General features: G+C 62.1%; 2 protein-coding genes across 3 annotated transcripts; one reads left to right on the top strand and one right to left on the bottom strand.

Annotated features, from left to right (window-relative positions):
• Positions 1-426: 426 nt before the first annotated feature.
• Positions 427-6,198, bottom strand: USH1G (USH1 protein network component sans). 2 transcript variants are annotated; one of them, XM_037167223.2, is made up of 3 exons: positions 5,838-6,198; positions 2,448-3,665; positions 427-1,584 (listed from the first exon to the last, which is right to left on the bottom strand). In XM_037167223.2, the coding sequence occupies exons 1-3, from the start codon at positions 5,999-6,001 to the stop codon at positions 1,581-1,583; spliced, it is 1,386 nt and encodes a 461-aa protein (XP_037023118.1). In that variant the 5' UTR covers positions 6,002-6,198; the 3' UTR covers positions 427-1,580. The 2 variants fall into 2 exon arrangements, with proteins under 2 accessions (XP_037023118.1, XP_037023119.1); XM_037167224.2 differs by lacking the exon at positions 427-1,584 and having other exon boundaries at positions 2,444-3,665.
• Positions 6,199-7,040: 842 nt separating this feature from the next.
• Positions 7,041-14,909, top strand: OTOP2 (otopetrin 2). The gene is made up of 7 exons (XM_037167335.2): positions 7,041-7,190; positions 7,369-7,763; positions 8,311-8,447; positions 9,812-9,870; positions 10,319-10,452; positions 11,980-12,851; positions 14,599-14,909. The coding sequence occupies exons 2-7, from the start codon at positions 7,451-7,453 to the stop codon at positions 14,767-14,769; spliced, it is 1,686 nt and encodes a 561-aa protein (XP_037023230.2). The 5' UTR covers positions 7,041-7,190; positions 7,369-7,450; the 3' UTR covers positions 14,770-14,909.
• The last annotated feature ends 99 nt before the right edge of the window (positions 14,910-15,008 follow it).

Below are 15,008 nucleotides of genomic sequence, written 5' to 3' on the forward strand. Positions count from 1 at the left end.
GGCCTCGGAGAGCAGGGAGGGGCTGGGCAGCACACAGCCGGGAGCAGGAGGGAGAGGGCAGCACCTGGGGCTCCGAGGAGGTCCAGTCGGCACTTGAGGGCGGCCCCAGGCTCAGGCTCAGAGCAGGGAGGAGGACTGGGGCGGGCTCAGGGCAGCAGTGGCAAGCAGCCAAGCCCCCCTTCTGGGACCGGGGGCCGCGGCCCACCTCCACCACACCCTGGCTCTGGGTGTGTGTGGACGGGGCCCACAGGCGGGCCCAGAGACCCAAAGGGAGGCCTGTGGCATATGTGGGGGTTCTCTTCCCCTGCCCCGGCCGAGGGGGCCCAGGAAGGAGCGGGGGGACTGTGGCAGTGCTCCCAGCAGAAGCTGCTTCCCAAGTTGAAGGTCAGAGATGAGGTCCGCTAACAGGGGTGCGCATGTGGCTTCCGAGTGGCTCTCCCACATCTGCGACCTCAGTCTGACTGGAGAGCTCTGAGGACACACGTCTGAGGACCCCCTGGGGCTGGTCTCTCTCCAGGACTCACCACCATCACACAGCAGAGGCACGTGTCACTCTTCCTTACGCACTACTCATGCAGGACATGCAGCCACCTCCAGGCCTTGAGGGAAATCCGCCCACCAACCCCCAACACAGGCACACAGAGCCCTGGGACCTGGGGGCCATCAGCAGCTCAGATAACCCCCGTCCTCGGGCTCCGGTGTCCACAGGACAGGATTGCCCACGGTGGGCTAGACGTCCGCCCTGCCCAGTCCCCACTGGTTTCAGGCCTGGGGCCCACAATACTGCAGCCAGTGGGTTACTCTAGCACCTTTGCATCCATTGCCCTGACTCTCTGGGGTCCCTGGGGTCCCAGGCTACTCAGCCAAGGAGAGGGAGGGCTGGGGAGAAGAGGGGAGGGAGGACAGAGCCAGGCTGGACCCCACCCCAGGGTGAGCTGGGAAGGCTGCTGGTGACCCCCGACACACACTCCAGCCTGGCAATCCAAAGCCCCAGCGTGGCCAGTGCAGGGAGGAGAAGTGGGCTGGCTGTGCTAGGGGCGGGGCTGGGGACTCCAGTCAGGACATTTGGCTGAAGAGTCTAGCCAGGACCTCTTCTCTGGGGCGTACGGGGGGAGGGGAGGCAGCCCACATTCCTCCCTTCACAAGAGGGGAGCAAGTGAAGCAAGTGAGCAAGTGTCCAACCTGAGCAGGACGAGACCCTCAGAGCAGGGGCGGGGCAGACAGTGGCCCCTGGGATGGGCCGTGCCCACCCCTAACACACATACTCCCACCCAAGGTCTCAGGGGCCTGTCATCTGGCCCCAGGGCCCTGGGGACCCCCACCTTTCCTCTGGCCGCCTGCAAATCCCCATGTCCTTTAGGGCCACTCAGATGGGCGTGGCCCAAGGGCTCCAGGACCCGACTGGGAGCCTCCAGGCCGAACCCAGTGCTTCAGAGCTCAGAGGAGACGACCCACATGGTCCTCACCCCTGGGCAGGGGCCCGGGGGGCTGCAGGGCTGGCAACTGTGAGGACTCCGTGGCCCCACCGTGGGTTGTGGCAACTTGCAATTCATTTTGGTCTTGGGGGGAGGAGCCCCCTGTTATCTGTGGAGACAGAGACAGAGACAGACCTCAGATGAGAGCCTCTGAGACGTTTTAAACCAAGACCAGCCATTTTCCCACCATCTCTGGGCAGGCTGGTGGTCAGAAATGGGGACACTTGCCTAGGAGTGCCCACGCCACACCCCAACTCTAAACCAGACTGCCTCCGACGACCACCCCTGCCCAGGCATGCGGGGCAAAGGCCACCGGTACCAAAAGGGCTTGTGGGGCGCCATGAGGGAGGGGTCGAGACAGGAGTGGGCCCCAGCATGGCCAGCGTGGCAGCAGCCTTGAACTCCCATAACGGCTTTTTGAACGTGACAGTCCCACCCTTTGCAGGAGTCACCCAGTCCTAGGCTTTAAAGTCACACAGACTGGGGATCAAGCCCAGCTGTTCCCCCAGCATCTGCAGGCCCTTGGGGGAGCACTGTGACCCTCTGAGCCTCCACTTGCTTGCCTGGAAAATGGGATGATACAGCCCCTACGCTGGGGAATTAGAAGGGTTAAATGGGAGCACACACGAGGGCGTCTCTGGCACCCAGGCCATGGGGAGGGGGAGGGCTCAGAACATCCCGGCTGTGATGACATGACCACTGTGTCTCATCCAGACTGAGACACCCCTCCTCCCACATTGCGATACGGCCAAAATAGAGGTGCACTTTCCAGTCGCTGTGACTGGAAGGCCTTGTATCACCATCAAATCAACAGCTTCTTTTTCTGAACTGGCAGTAACGAAAACAAGTGGGGCCTCTTGTAACTGATGGCGACTTAGATTTATGAACTATGGTATCATCCCCCACTTCCTGGAAAGGCAGATTCCCCCCTGGCCCCGCCCCGACCCCGCCCCCCAAGGCTGAGGCACTCACAGCTCTGTGTCCTCCAGGGCAGGGGGGCGCTCCAGCGCCTGCCTCCGCTTCCGCACGGCCCCCATGATCTTCTTGCGGGGCCCCAGCGGGACACTGATGCTCCGGAGGTCGAGGTCTGAACACAGCATCAACGCCTCAAGGTCGATCTTCTCGTGCCGCAGGAGGGAGGCGAAGTCCTCCATGTGCAGAGAGGCCAGGAAGGTCTCCAGCGGGCTCGTCTCGGGCTCCAGGTCCTCGTCGAGGCCCAAGTCCACCTCGTCCCAGGGCAGCTCCTCCCCGCAGCTGCGGTCCTGCAGGCTGTTGGCACTGCCCAGGCTGTCATCGTCCAGGCTGGGGGAGCTGTGCAGCCGCGCCCGCGGCGCGCCCACGCCGTCCAGCGCCGCGTCCTCGCGGCCCAGCCCGTGCAGCCCGCTGCCCAGGTAGTTCCTGCGGAACACCATGGTGCCCAGGCCGGGCCGGGTAAACAGGGAGTCGTGGCCCGAGTCAGTGCTGACCTCCGAGTGCGCTGGCTCGGCCGCCAGTGTGGCACGAGAGACGCTGTCCTCGTCGGAGAGGAACATGTCCCGGAGTGGGGAGCGAGCCCACTCCTTGGGGTTGGCGTAGGGGCCCTGGCGCACGAACATCACGTCGCTGCCCAGCTGCAGGCCGGAGAGCGAGCGCACACTCTTGCGGCCGTCCTCCGATATCTTGAAGGTGCCCTCGCCGCCATGCTTGCGCCGCTCCAGCTTCCGCTGGATCTTGGTCTTGCCTTTGTTGGTGCCGTGCAGCGTGGCCTGCGAGTAGGGCAGGTGGCTGCCCAGCGCCAGGTGCTGCAGCCGGCCACTCAGGGTGCTGGACGTGAGGCTGGAGAAGCTGAGTGTGTCGGAGCGCTCCGCCAGCTCGCGCCGGTAGCGCCGCTCCATGCGCTCGTGGTGCTTGCGCTGCATCTTGGCGCACTCGCGGATGCGCCGCTCCGCCTCGCGGAAGGCCTTGTCCTTCAGCTTGCCCACCAGCTTGGGGTTGAGGCCGCTCTGCTTGGCCGCGATGGAGTCCAGGTAGCGCACGCACTCCATGTGGCCCTTCATGGCGGCCATGTCCAGCGGGGTGTGGTAGTCGTTGTCCAGGCACCAGATGTTGGCCCCGAAGGACACCAGAAAGGAGAGGCAGTGCAGGTGACCATTGGAAGCTGCCAGGTGCAGGGGCGTGTTGCCCCAGATGTCACACTTGTCTGGGTCTCCCCTGCAGTGCGAACACGTGGAGAGGGGGGATGAGCCATCAAGCTCAGACAGAAGTCAGCAGGCCTAGGGAGCTCCCCGCCTGGGTCAGCCTCCCCGGGCAGAGCAGAGGGACCTTCGGGCCTGAGAGCTGTCTTCTGACTCGGGGAGACACGCAGCTCTGAGCCACCAGACAGACACGGAGTGAGCCCCAGGGCCAAAATGGCCCCAGGTACCGCAGGGGGTGGGGCAACAGAGAGGGCGGGGCCTTCCCCAAGAGAACTGAGGGCTGGGAATCTCAGGGGATAAATATTTGATGCCCAGAGAGAAAGAAGTGAATTATTCATGGGGCCTAGTGGGGAGCTGGCCCAGAGAGGTGGTGGGCCGGGGTGAGTCTGGGTCTCAAGGCGGATGCAGTGGTGAGCGTGGCTGTGTGTGCAGAAGTGACGGTGGAAGAGGCTGAGATGGTGGTGTGTGCTGGGCCTGGGCCTGAGTGAGTGCGTGAGGCTGCGTGGCTGCGTGCCTGCGTGGTGGCGGGCACGGCCATGTCTGCAGGGAGCGGGGCCAGGCCTGGCAAGCCCGAGTGTGAGAGCAGGTGTCGGGTCTTGGCCTGGGCCAGGAGGGGAGCGTGGGGGCAGCCAGGACTAGAGGGGAGGAGGAGGGAAGCCTGCAACCTGGGCCCAGCCTCCCTCTGGGCCCCTGCTGCCCCTGCTGCCCCATCTCTGGGAGCCCCGTGAGGCAGGCTGGCTTGGACCTGGCCAGGGGGCCCACACAGCCCCCTCCAACACTCTCGACATCAGGCCGTGTTCCCCTTGGGCACCCTCCCACTGGCTCCTCCAAGCTCTCCCTCCCTCAGGGGCCTAGCTCAGCGCCTCAGCCTCCTGCAAATGAGGCCACAGGCCACCCAGCAGGGCTGGAGGAAGAATCACCCCTTTGTCATTTCCGCTCCAGGAACAACCCCCTCCTCACTTCCCCCTACTAGTCACCAAGTCCTGCAGGACAGCATGGGAGGGGCTGTTTGGCATCTGGTGCCCAAACCTAAACACCAGCCCTTGCCCTCCATGGGAGTTGGGGGGGGCAGTTTGAGTCTTTCTGAGAGCAGGGGCAGAAGGGCAGGAGGGCAGGGTCATTGTATGCCCTCTTGGCGTGGGAGGGACCAGTCTGGCCACTTGGAACATGGCTCAGCTGCCTGGTTTTAGGGGCTGCCCCCAGCCTGCTGAGCTCTAGGAATAGCCACCAGGGAAGGGCAAGGAGTTTCCCCACCCACCACACATTCAGGCCACAGGCCAGTACCTGGCACCGGGACCAGGGAGGTGCCCGGCCCTCCACCCTGACCTCCCTGAGCCTGAGATGTGCATATTGGCCCTCCCAGGGCATCTCGTCCACTCTCGTCTCTGCCCAGGCTGCCCCGGTGTCCAGTTCAACCTGACTTCTCTTTCTAAATCTGCTGGGGGCAGGGAAGTCATCCACGGTGGTGTCATTCCACCCCAGGAGCCCCCTCCAATGTCCCTGGAGCCTGCGTTCCTCAACTGCCACCTCTGAACCCTTGACATCTGTACTCTGGGCCTAGCTCTGCCCCTAGACAGCTCCAAAAGTAGGGTGAGGCAGCCTTTGGGGGGAGGGGCACGAAGGGAGCTGTGGAGTGGCTGAACGCAGTGACATTTGGTACTGTGGACAGTGCCCATAAATCCCAGCAATAAGCAAGCAGACAGTGTGAGCCTCAGCCCAGAGGGAGGGGGTGCTGCTGGGAGAGCCCTTTGGCTGCTGGGCTGGGGGCATGCAGTGAGGAACCCCTCCTTCCCCAGCCCCACCCTGACCCCACCAAGGCTCCGCACCTTCTCTCCTGTTCTTCAGTGGCACCTTGAACACTTGCCTCCCACACTCGCTTCAAGGTGCCACCCTCCCAGGAGACCTCTCCCCCAGCTCCACCTTCCCCTCACTCTGCAGATGCTCCCACAGTCGTGAACCCCCAAATCTTAGTCCGCCTCCTCTGGCCCCATATTCAGGTCACAAGCATCACACGCCTCTGCATGCGCTCCCCTCCTTCCCACAGCTGCCAGGCTCCAAGGTCCCACCTTTGGGTCTGTGGCTGGGGAAGGGAGTGGCTCAGAGGAGAGGGTGCTCTGGAATCTGGGGAAGGGTCTCAGGGGGCTGGGGGGCGCTGAGAACTCTCTTCCCCATCCCCCTTGGTACTCACCCCCGGCTCACGATGAGGCGCAGGGACTCCAAGTTGCCATGGTAGGCAGCCCAGAGGGTGGGGGTCATGCCATCCTCGTCGGGGGCGTTCAGCTCCTTCCGGGTGGCCTCCTTGAGGAGCTCTAGGTAGCCGTCCCTGGCCGCCCGGTGGTACTGGTCGTTCATGGCTCCGGACTTGGGCGGGGCGGGCCGGGGTCACGGGGAAAGGCCCCCCGCGGGGGAGGGTGTCGCCGTTAGGACTGAGGCATGGGGTTGGGGGACGGGGACGGGCAGGGGCAGGGGCCGGGGCTGCCAGCCCCTGCTGCCCCAGACGGAGGGTGCTGAACGCCAGAGCCACCACTAGCTCCTCCGACATCTGAGCCGCTCACCGGCGGGAGGGAGGAGGATCTCCTTCGGCCCGGGAGCCGCCCCCGGGCTGCCCCTGGGTCCTAAACACCCGGCTGCCGAGAGCTCAGGGGTGACCGGGCAAGGCCCTGCCCTCTTTCCGAAAGTGCCACCTCCCCCCCCCCCCAGCGCCCCGCCCTGTGAAGACCCGTCTGGGAACAGTCCGAGGTCTGTCCTCACTAGAGCCCGGGTGCGCGGCTTCCGATGTCTCCACCCCCCAAAGGAGCGGGCCGAGGGCTGGGGAAGGGCGTCTGCGGGCAGTCCTGACCCCGAGATCAGTGGGCCTATGAGGGGTGTTGCTACCGACCGCCGGGCAGTCGCAGGTGGAACCCCGGGGCGCCGGCCAGAGGCCTTCCAGCAGGGGGCGCTAGAAGACCGGCGCGGACTCGGCGCGCAGCGGGAACGGCCCCCCAGCGGAACTCCGCGGCCCGCGGCGCAGGGGGGGGGGGGGGGACAGAGGCGGGAGGAATTTATCCCAAAGGAAGGATGTCCGGGGAAGGGGCTCGGGGGTCCAGATCTCGGGGCAGCCACAGAGGAGCACGAAGGCATAGGGCGCACCGAGGGCGTGGCAGGGCTGACTGGCCCTCGGGGCGCCTTTGAGCACAAGTTCTCGGGACCCCTGGCGGCCGGGACGGGGGGGGCCGGGCGCTCTCTAGGTGGCGCCCCGCGAGGTGGCGCAGTGCGAGGCCGCGCGGAGCCCGGCCTGGCGGAGGTGACAGGGAGGCGGGGAGGGGGGGCGCCTGTTAATGGGTAAATATAAATCTCACCTTCTCTGGCTCCCGCGCGCCCTTCCCTAAATTCAGCTTAGAAAAAAGATGGATCATGTGAGTGGGACTGAGAGCCGAGCTCCCTGGGCTGCAAATCACGCTGCCCGCCCGGCTCCAAAGCTCGCGTCCAGCCCGGCGTGGGAGAGAGGAGACGCTCGCCGCCCTCCGACCGCCAGCTCGGCGCGGGCTCCGGGCCCAGCCAGGTGGATGCGCCGGGCCGGGGCGCCCACGGATTTGGGGAGTGGAGGCCTTGCTCCAGGTCCGACAGGACTGCTGCCGCTGGACGCGGGCGGTCTCAGCTTTTCTCCTCCCCATTCCCAGGGCTTCCTCGGTCGCCCGCAGCCCGCTCTGAGTTAGAAATTCCCCTGTCCCCAAATCTAGGGATAAGATCGGGGAGTGAGCCTGGGGTCCCGCTCGCTCCTTCCACACAGTGATCCCTCCAGGATCCTCCAGTCGCCCTGTCATGTCCGAGGATCCGGCCGCCTGCCCCGAGGAGAGCCGGCCGGCACCTCGTGCGGGCCCCCGCGAGGTGTGGAAGAAGGGCGGCCGCCTGCTGTCGGTGCTGCTGGCCGCGAACGCGCTGCTCCTCGCCTGCGCGCTCATCAGCGGCGGAGCCTTCAACAAGGTGGCGGTGTACGACACCGACGTGTTCGCCCTGCTCACCACCATGATGCTGCTCGCCGCGGTCTGGATCCTCTTCTACCTGCTCCGCACCATGCGCAGCCCCGAGGCGGTGCCCTATCGCGATGCGCACGCCGGCCCCATCTGGCTCAGAGGTGCGGGGGAAAGTGGGGGCGGAGAGGGGGCGGACCAGGCAGGGGGCTGGAAGTGGGGCTCTCCCAGAATTGTGGAGTGCGTCGTGGAGGGAGAGGGGTTAGAAGTTCCCCTGACAGGACTAGATGTGGCGGAGGGACAGGTGGGCTGCCGTTGAGGAGAAGAGGAGGGAGAGGGTCCTGGAGGAGGGATGAGGGGAGCTTCTTTGCCCTGTCTAAAGATCGAGCAAGGGTGGCCCTGGGAGAGCCTCTGATGGAGAGCAGAGAACAGGTGAGAGCTACAGCTGAGCTGAAAGGGCCCATCTAGCATCCCTCCCCTTATCTACTTAGCCTCAAAGAGATGGGGCCCAATGGGACATGCCTCTATCCACTCATTCGTCTTTCAGTCCATCCATTCACTTCTCCATCCATCCACCCACCCATCATCCCACCCCATTCATCCATCCATCTACCCACCCACCCATCCAATCACTCAATTAGCCATCCATCCTCAGATTCATAAGCCTGCTCTCCTGCCTCTCTGATCCACCCCTCCAAACCCCCTTCCCAGGTGGGCTGGTGCTGTTTGGGGTCTGCACCCTGGTCATGGATGTCTTCAAGACCGGCTACTACTCCAGTTTCTTCGAGTGCCAGTCGGCCATCAAGATCCTGCACCCTCTTGCCCAGGCCGTGTTTGTCATTGTCCAGGCGAGTGGGCGGGAAGCGTGTCCCTGAGTGTGGTGGACAGGAGCCAACATTGGGATGGGGTCAGGAGGCCCAAGCGCCACTCTTTCTCTGCCCTGAGCAACCTGATAAGGTGGCGATAGAACCGTAGAGGAGATCATATGTGTTCACGCATCCGGAAGTCCTGGGTGAGGAAGTACTCTCCAGACGTGAGTGCGCACTCAGGGGCCCTGTGGTCTCATGTCTACCTGGGCAGCGCCGCTAGTTAACACCCAGGATGTGGGAGTTGCAGCGGTCACCCTAGAGCCTGCCCTCCCTGGGGGCCCGTGGAGGGCATCAGTCTCAGCCCAGGGTCCTGCTGCCGACGTGGCCAGTTTGCCTCAACCTATATTTTGTATATTCTGTATACAAAATACAGGCCCCTATATTCTGTATTTGTTCAGGAAATAGGGTATGCTGTACCTGGGGTTTTTCAAACAAGTTCAAATACATATTTTTAAGGCTTTTTTGTTTGTTTGTTTATTAGAGAGAGAGAAAGGGAGGAAGAAAGCGAGGGAGAGGAATGTCAGTGTGTGGTTGCCTCTCACGCACCCCCACCTGGGGACCTGGCTCACAACCCAGGCAGGTGCCCAGACTAGGAATTGAACCAGCAACCCTTTGGTTTGCAGGCGGATGCTCAATCCACCGAGCCATGCCAACCAGGGCCAAATACATCTATTTTTATTTATTGCACAAATACCATTGTGAAAGACCTTCCTACTAAGCTAAGGCAGAACTGGACTTACATGGGACCAGAGCAGATCCCAGCCCTAGAAGATGAGAATGACCGTGGGCACAGTTGCCCATCATCCCCGTGGCCCATTTTCCGAAGTTGGTATAGTTGTAGTCTCTTACATTTTGTGGGTGTGAAGAACACTCAGACAGAGAGAAAATGCAGACACTCCACACTGGAAGGGTTTGTCGGTGGCTGAGAGCGAGGCCTTGCAGGGCACTGCAGGGTGGGGACGAGGCCCTGGATGGTGCTGGTGTGAGGCGCCACCAAAGGCTCTTTCCCCCTCAGACAAGAGGCAGTGGGGACTGGCCTTGCCCCAGGAATAAGTAACCAGACACCCAAAACTCTACCAGACCTCTATCCCGCAAAAAACAAATGCCAGGGCCGACACATTTTACGGGTGCCATTTTGCAAATTATTAAAGAATGGAGTGCTAGTTTATATGGGTTGTTCCAGAATCACTCCTGGTCTCACCGGGTAAAGCTAAAATAAACGTAATAAGTTGGCAGGAGGGCTTTCGATGCAGAGAGGACTGAGTGCTGGGTGCGGACATGGGCACTTCTTAGCTGCAGTTGTTCTGCTGAGTGAAAGACCTCACCACTCTTTTTCCACACAGACTTACTTTCTCTGGGTTTCTGCTAAAGACTGTGTTCACGTCCACCTGGACCTGACCCGGTGAGTGCGCCGCTCAGGGGGCCTGCCCAGCACCCCCGTGCTCCCTGCGCATGAGATGAGGGTCTCCAACCTGAGGCAGGGGTCCTTTCTGCCCCTTGGTGGGGTTTCTACCAGACCCCTTGCTTCATCAGCTCGATTTCCATCCGTCTGGGCAATGCTGTGTGTGTGTGTGTGTGTGTAGGTGTGTGCACTTGTGCCTGCTTTGGTGGGATGGGCTGTCTAGTGCACTTACTCATCCTGTCCCCCAGGAGAGGGAGCAGCGGAAGCTGAGCCCCCGGTACCCCCAGGCATCCCTGCATCCCTCCAAACTCAGCTTCCCATTCACATGGGAACAGAAAACGACTGCTTTCTCGTTTCTGTCCCTGCTGTCGCTTCCCAGCTCGCTCTCCACCTTGCCCAGGTGAGACGAAGACTCTCACGGGCCTCTTTGCTCTGCCTCCGCAAACAGGTGCGGTCTCATGTTCACTCTCACCACCAACCTGGCCGTCTGGATGGCAGCCGTGGTGGAAGAGTCGGTGCACCAGGCCTCCACCCACAGCGCCTCGCAGGGCAATGCCAGCCACGCCCACCGTGCTCCGGACAGTGAGTGCCCTTCGGGCGGCCCCTGGCCCCGGGACTGCCGGGCCCCACGCTGGGCGCTGCTTCCCCTGTGGAGTCGCCCTCCTCCTGCTCCAGGCTCTGAGTCTGCCGTGTAGGTGTGGACGACCCCGGAGGGAGAGTGCCAGGGGTACCTTCTCATCCTAGAGGGTGTGGTCTTGGCCCCCATGTTCAGGTCTCCATGCTACTGAAGAAGGGACGTGGGCTCCAGGAAGAAAGGGCAAGGGTGATGGAACTGGAGGGAGAAGGAGGGAGGAGGCGGCTCGAGGGTGGGCGTGGGGGGTCAGGTGGAGCACCTGGTGAGGGGAAGCCGGAGCAATCATCACAACAGTGACCGTGACATCTACTGAGCTCTACATGTCGGGGGCTCTGCTAAGTCTCTTAACCCTCACAACCTTCCTATGAGGTGGGTGGTAGTAATATTCCCACTTTACAGGTAAAGAAACTGAGGCACAGTGAGGTGGTGCAGCTTGCCCAAGGCCACAGGGCTCCAAATTGGACAAGTAGTATTCAGACCCACCTTTCCTTTTAACTGCAATGCCGTAGTGACGAAGGATGGGGTCCACGGTCCCCGGATGGTCCTACTTCCCTGGGCCGCTCTAGGCCCCCTGCTAGCCAGGACCGGACTACATCTGAAGACCCATTCACACACCCAGCGCAGGGGCCCAGGAAGGGAGAGCGTGGGCCCGCCCAGCCCGGCAGGACTGACAAAGGGCCACTTTTTGCATACAGAGAGTTCCTGAGGATGGCCCCACCTGGCAGGGGGTGGAAGGGGGCGACTCGAATGTGCGGGAGCTGCAGGGGTGCAGAGAGGCACGCTGGGGTGGTGCCTGCCCCAGGGTCGGAGTCAGGTCATTGGAGTCAGCTCTGCCATCACAAGTCACTTTGCCTCGTGAGCCTCAGGTTCTGCATCTGAAAAATCAGCTGGGATAGTTCTGGAGACCAAATGAGATGCTTGCCAAGCTTCCTGCGGGGCACCATCTGGGGGCAGCACGAGACGACTCTTAGTGTGGTACAGACCGAGGACACGGCCCGGGCCTGGGCGCAGCTGCTCACTCTCTGGGCTGCGTCAGATGCGGGGACGAGCCTGGAGGAAGCTGGAACGTTAGGGGTTCCCGAGAGGGCCACCTTCTCTCAGGACCAGAAAGAACCTCGCCTACGTCAGGGAGTCAGGGGTCCTTACTGGTGGGGACAGGTGGGCCGTGTTTTCCTGAAGGAGTGGAACAGGGCAAGCAGGCAGTCTTGCCATTCAGATGTTCTTTTCTTTTTATCGAGCACTGGCTACTATTTACTGATGCATCCCACGGTCTCTGGCACACAGTAGGTGTTTTGTCGGTGATGGTGGGGTGAACGAACACGCCAAGGCCAGCAGGGGAGTTGGGGACGTAGTGGCGAATGTGGCAGAGAGAGACCCCGCCCTCAAGAAGGCCGAGTCCCGGGGTGAGGCTCTTCAGATGGGGCGCCTCTGGGGACGTGCGAGGGCAGTACCGCGCTGTGCCCCTCTCTCCACAGCGGAGCGCGCAGGCGGCCAGCTCGGAGGGGACTGCCCGTGCGACACGGCCACCTGCAGGATCTTCCAGCAGGGCTACTTCTACCTGTACCCCTTCAACATTGAGTACAGCCTCTTCGCTTCCACCATGCTGTACGTCATGTGGAAGAACGTGGGCAGGATGCTGGCCTCCTCCGCCCACAGCCGCGGCCACGACCCATCCCCGGTCAGCCCCTTCCGGGAGACATTCTTCGCCGGCCCAGTCCTGGGCCTGATGCTCCTTATTGCGGGACTAGCCGTCTTCATCCTCTATGAGGTCCGAGTCAGCGGGGAGCAGGGCCACACCCAGCAGGCCCTGGTCACCTACTACAGCTTCAACATCGGCTGTCTAGGGCTCATGACTTTGGCCAGCCTGAGTGGCTCAGTCATCTACCGTTTTGACCGCAGGGCCATGGACCACCATAAGAACCCCACGCGCACCCTGGACGTGGCCCTACTGATGGGCGCCGCCCTGGGCCAGTACGCCATCTCTTACTACTCTATAGTAGCGGTGGCTGTGGGCGTGCCCAGGGGCATGCTGGGGGCGCTCGACCTGGCCCACGCTCTGCTCACGATCGCGCAGCACACCTTCCAGAACGCGTTCATCATCGAGAGCCTCCACCGGGGCCCCCCCGGGGCGGAGCCTCACGCTGACCCTCCCAAGGAGCCCTGCCTTACCTTTGCCAACCCGGACGCCCTCCACACCCTGCCGGCCTGCCCACCCACCCCCAGGCTGGTTGGCTCCGGCGTGGAGGGCCCTCAGGAAGCCATGGCCGTCATCTTGGCCCCCAGGAGCCACTGGAGACGCCGGTGTCTGAAGGACATTTCTCTGTTTCTCCTGCTCTGCAACGTCATTGTGAGCACCTGGGGGAGAGGCGCCGGCTGGGCGAGGGGAGGCCGGGGAGGGGGTTCTTTCGGGCTCATTCACATGCCCTTCTCTGTCTCGCTCTGGCAGTTAGAAGAAGGATAGGTTCAGAGAGGGTTAGGTGCAGCCCCCAGGCAGACAGCGTCTCCGGGCAAGCAGAGAACGAAGTCCTAGTATCCTGGCAGCCACGCAGCAGCCGGGGCTGGAGGGTCCCGGGGGATGCTGGCATGGGGGCTGAGCCAGGTGAGAGGGGACTGCGGCCCCGCCCCCCCGTGGGAGGTGTGGGAGGTGTGACCACTCTGGAGAACTTGTGACCAGCCTGCTGCCCTGAATAACTGGAGCAGCAGCAGGAAGTAGCGGAGACCAGCGTAAGTGTGAGCAGCCCGTTAGCAGAATGCAGCTTCAGGCTAGCTGGGAGGGTGGCACCCGCCGCGGCCACCCCCTCCCCAGGGATTCAGCAGAGCCCTGACTTCCGCAGACACGACTACAGCCAAGTACGCAAACACTCTTCACCAAGGAGCCCCGCCGAGGCGGGGAAACACTCCGCAGCTCCCACCCACCTGTGTCCCCATAACCCCCGGGGTCGCTCCCTGATGCAGCCACCTGCGTCCACGAGCGCATCCCACACCCGCCTCTAGAGAAGTTTTGCTCAATGTGAAAATAGCCCTTTTAGCTAGCTATAGCCAACAGAAAAAAAAAAAATTATAGGGCCCGGCACAAATAACGCCCCTTTTTAATTACAAAATCATAAGCATGTAATACGGTATCATAACACAATGTCACACTCAAGCATACCATGTGACATTTTAGGTGAAAATGTTCCGATTAAAACTGTAAATTATTATACCCGTATTATTACACTCCAACCACACTCAAGAGGGTGTTACTTCCACCGGACCCTGTATCTGAAATACAGAAACAGCCTTAAGGCGAGAATGTCAATGTAAACATCTCCAGAGAGAATTCCGCCCCAGTGTGGTCCACATGAAATACACCAACAGCCCACCATTCTCAGTGACATTTCCGTTGTAAATATTCCCCACCCTACAGGGAAATCCTCCGCCCCCTCCCCCCCCCCCCCCCCCCCCCCAGAAAAGAGGGACCAGCAATCTTGGACTTGCCAGTGGAATCAGTAAGGCTCAAATCATCATATCCTCAGGCAGCTTTAATGCCCCCCAGCCCGCAGGCGGGGAGTCACCTTTGGGGGCTGTTTCGGCTCCAGGTGTCTGAGCCCGGATCCACTGCTAGAGCTTCACCTCCCCCTCCTTCACTGCCTGGGACAGAAGCAGACCGACAGACAGGCGTGCCCAAGGCCACAGTTACCTGGGGAGGGAAAGTGCAGGGTTAGCCTGGAAGCCTTGGTTCTGTACCCCACACCCTGCGCCAGGACCTCCTGGCCGGACCCCAACCCCCGCCCCTGCCTTGGTCCTGTCTGACTCTGCCACAAGTTTCTCCGGGAGAGAGCTCCTGATTTAGCCATTTCTAAATTACAGTCCAGCTCTCACCTCATCTACTGAAGCCTCTTCCCTCTCTCTCCACCCTACCAGCGGGCACCCCACTGAGGGTGGAAATGTGATCGCGGGGTCGCCCTTGGCCTGGGGAGGGCACGTTGAAGTGAGGTCCCCATGCAGCAACAGCCAGGCCTTGCTGTCCACCAAACTAGAGGGGTGGGACCCCCTGCAAAGCCCACTAGTGTGACCCCGTCCAGGCCAGGTCCTGACACCCCCTCTGCCCACAGCTGTGGATCCTGCCTGCCTTCGGGGCCCGGCCCCACTTCAGCAACAAGGTGGAGGTAGACTTCTACGGCTACTTCCTCTGGGCGGCCATCGTCAACATCTGCCTGCCGTTCGGCATCTTCTACCGCATGCATGCTGTCTCCAGCCTGTTGGAGGTCTACGTGCTGTCCTGAAGCCCCTGGAAGAGCCATGGGGGGCGGGGACTCAGCTCCTGTACCCACCCCAAGGCCCTCAGGAGTGAGCCCCGGGCTGGCAGTCACTGCCTCATCGCCACCTGTTCCCCGAGGGCCCCAGTGTGGAATTTTCACAAATGCTGTCTTCCTGGGTGTGTTTAAATTGCAGCCAGGGCATGCCTATGTGCCCCAGCATGACCCTGGTGTGCGGGACGACAGGGCAGGGAGACCCCCCCCTG

This window comes from Artibeus jamaicensis, unplaced genomic scaffold, assembly GCF_021234435.1.
Source record: "Artibeus jamaicensis isolate MK-2021 breed Jamaican fruit bat unplaced genomic scaffold, CSHL_Jam_final contig_2259, whole genome shotgun sequence".
Classification (NCBI taxonomy): Eukaryota; Metazoa; Chordata; class Mammalia; order Chiroptera; family Phyllostomidae; genus Artibeus; species Artibeus jamaicensis.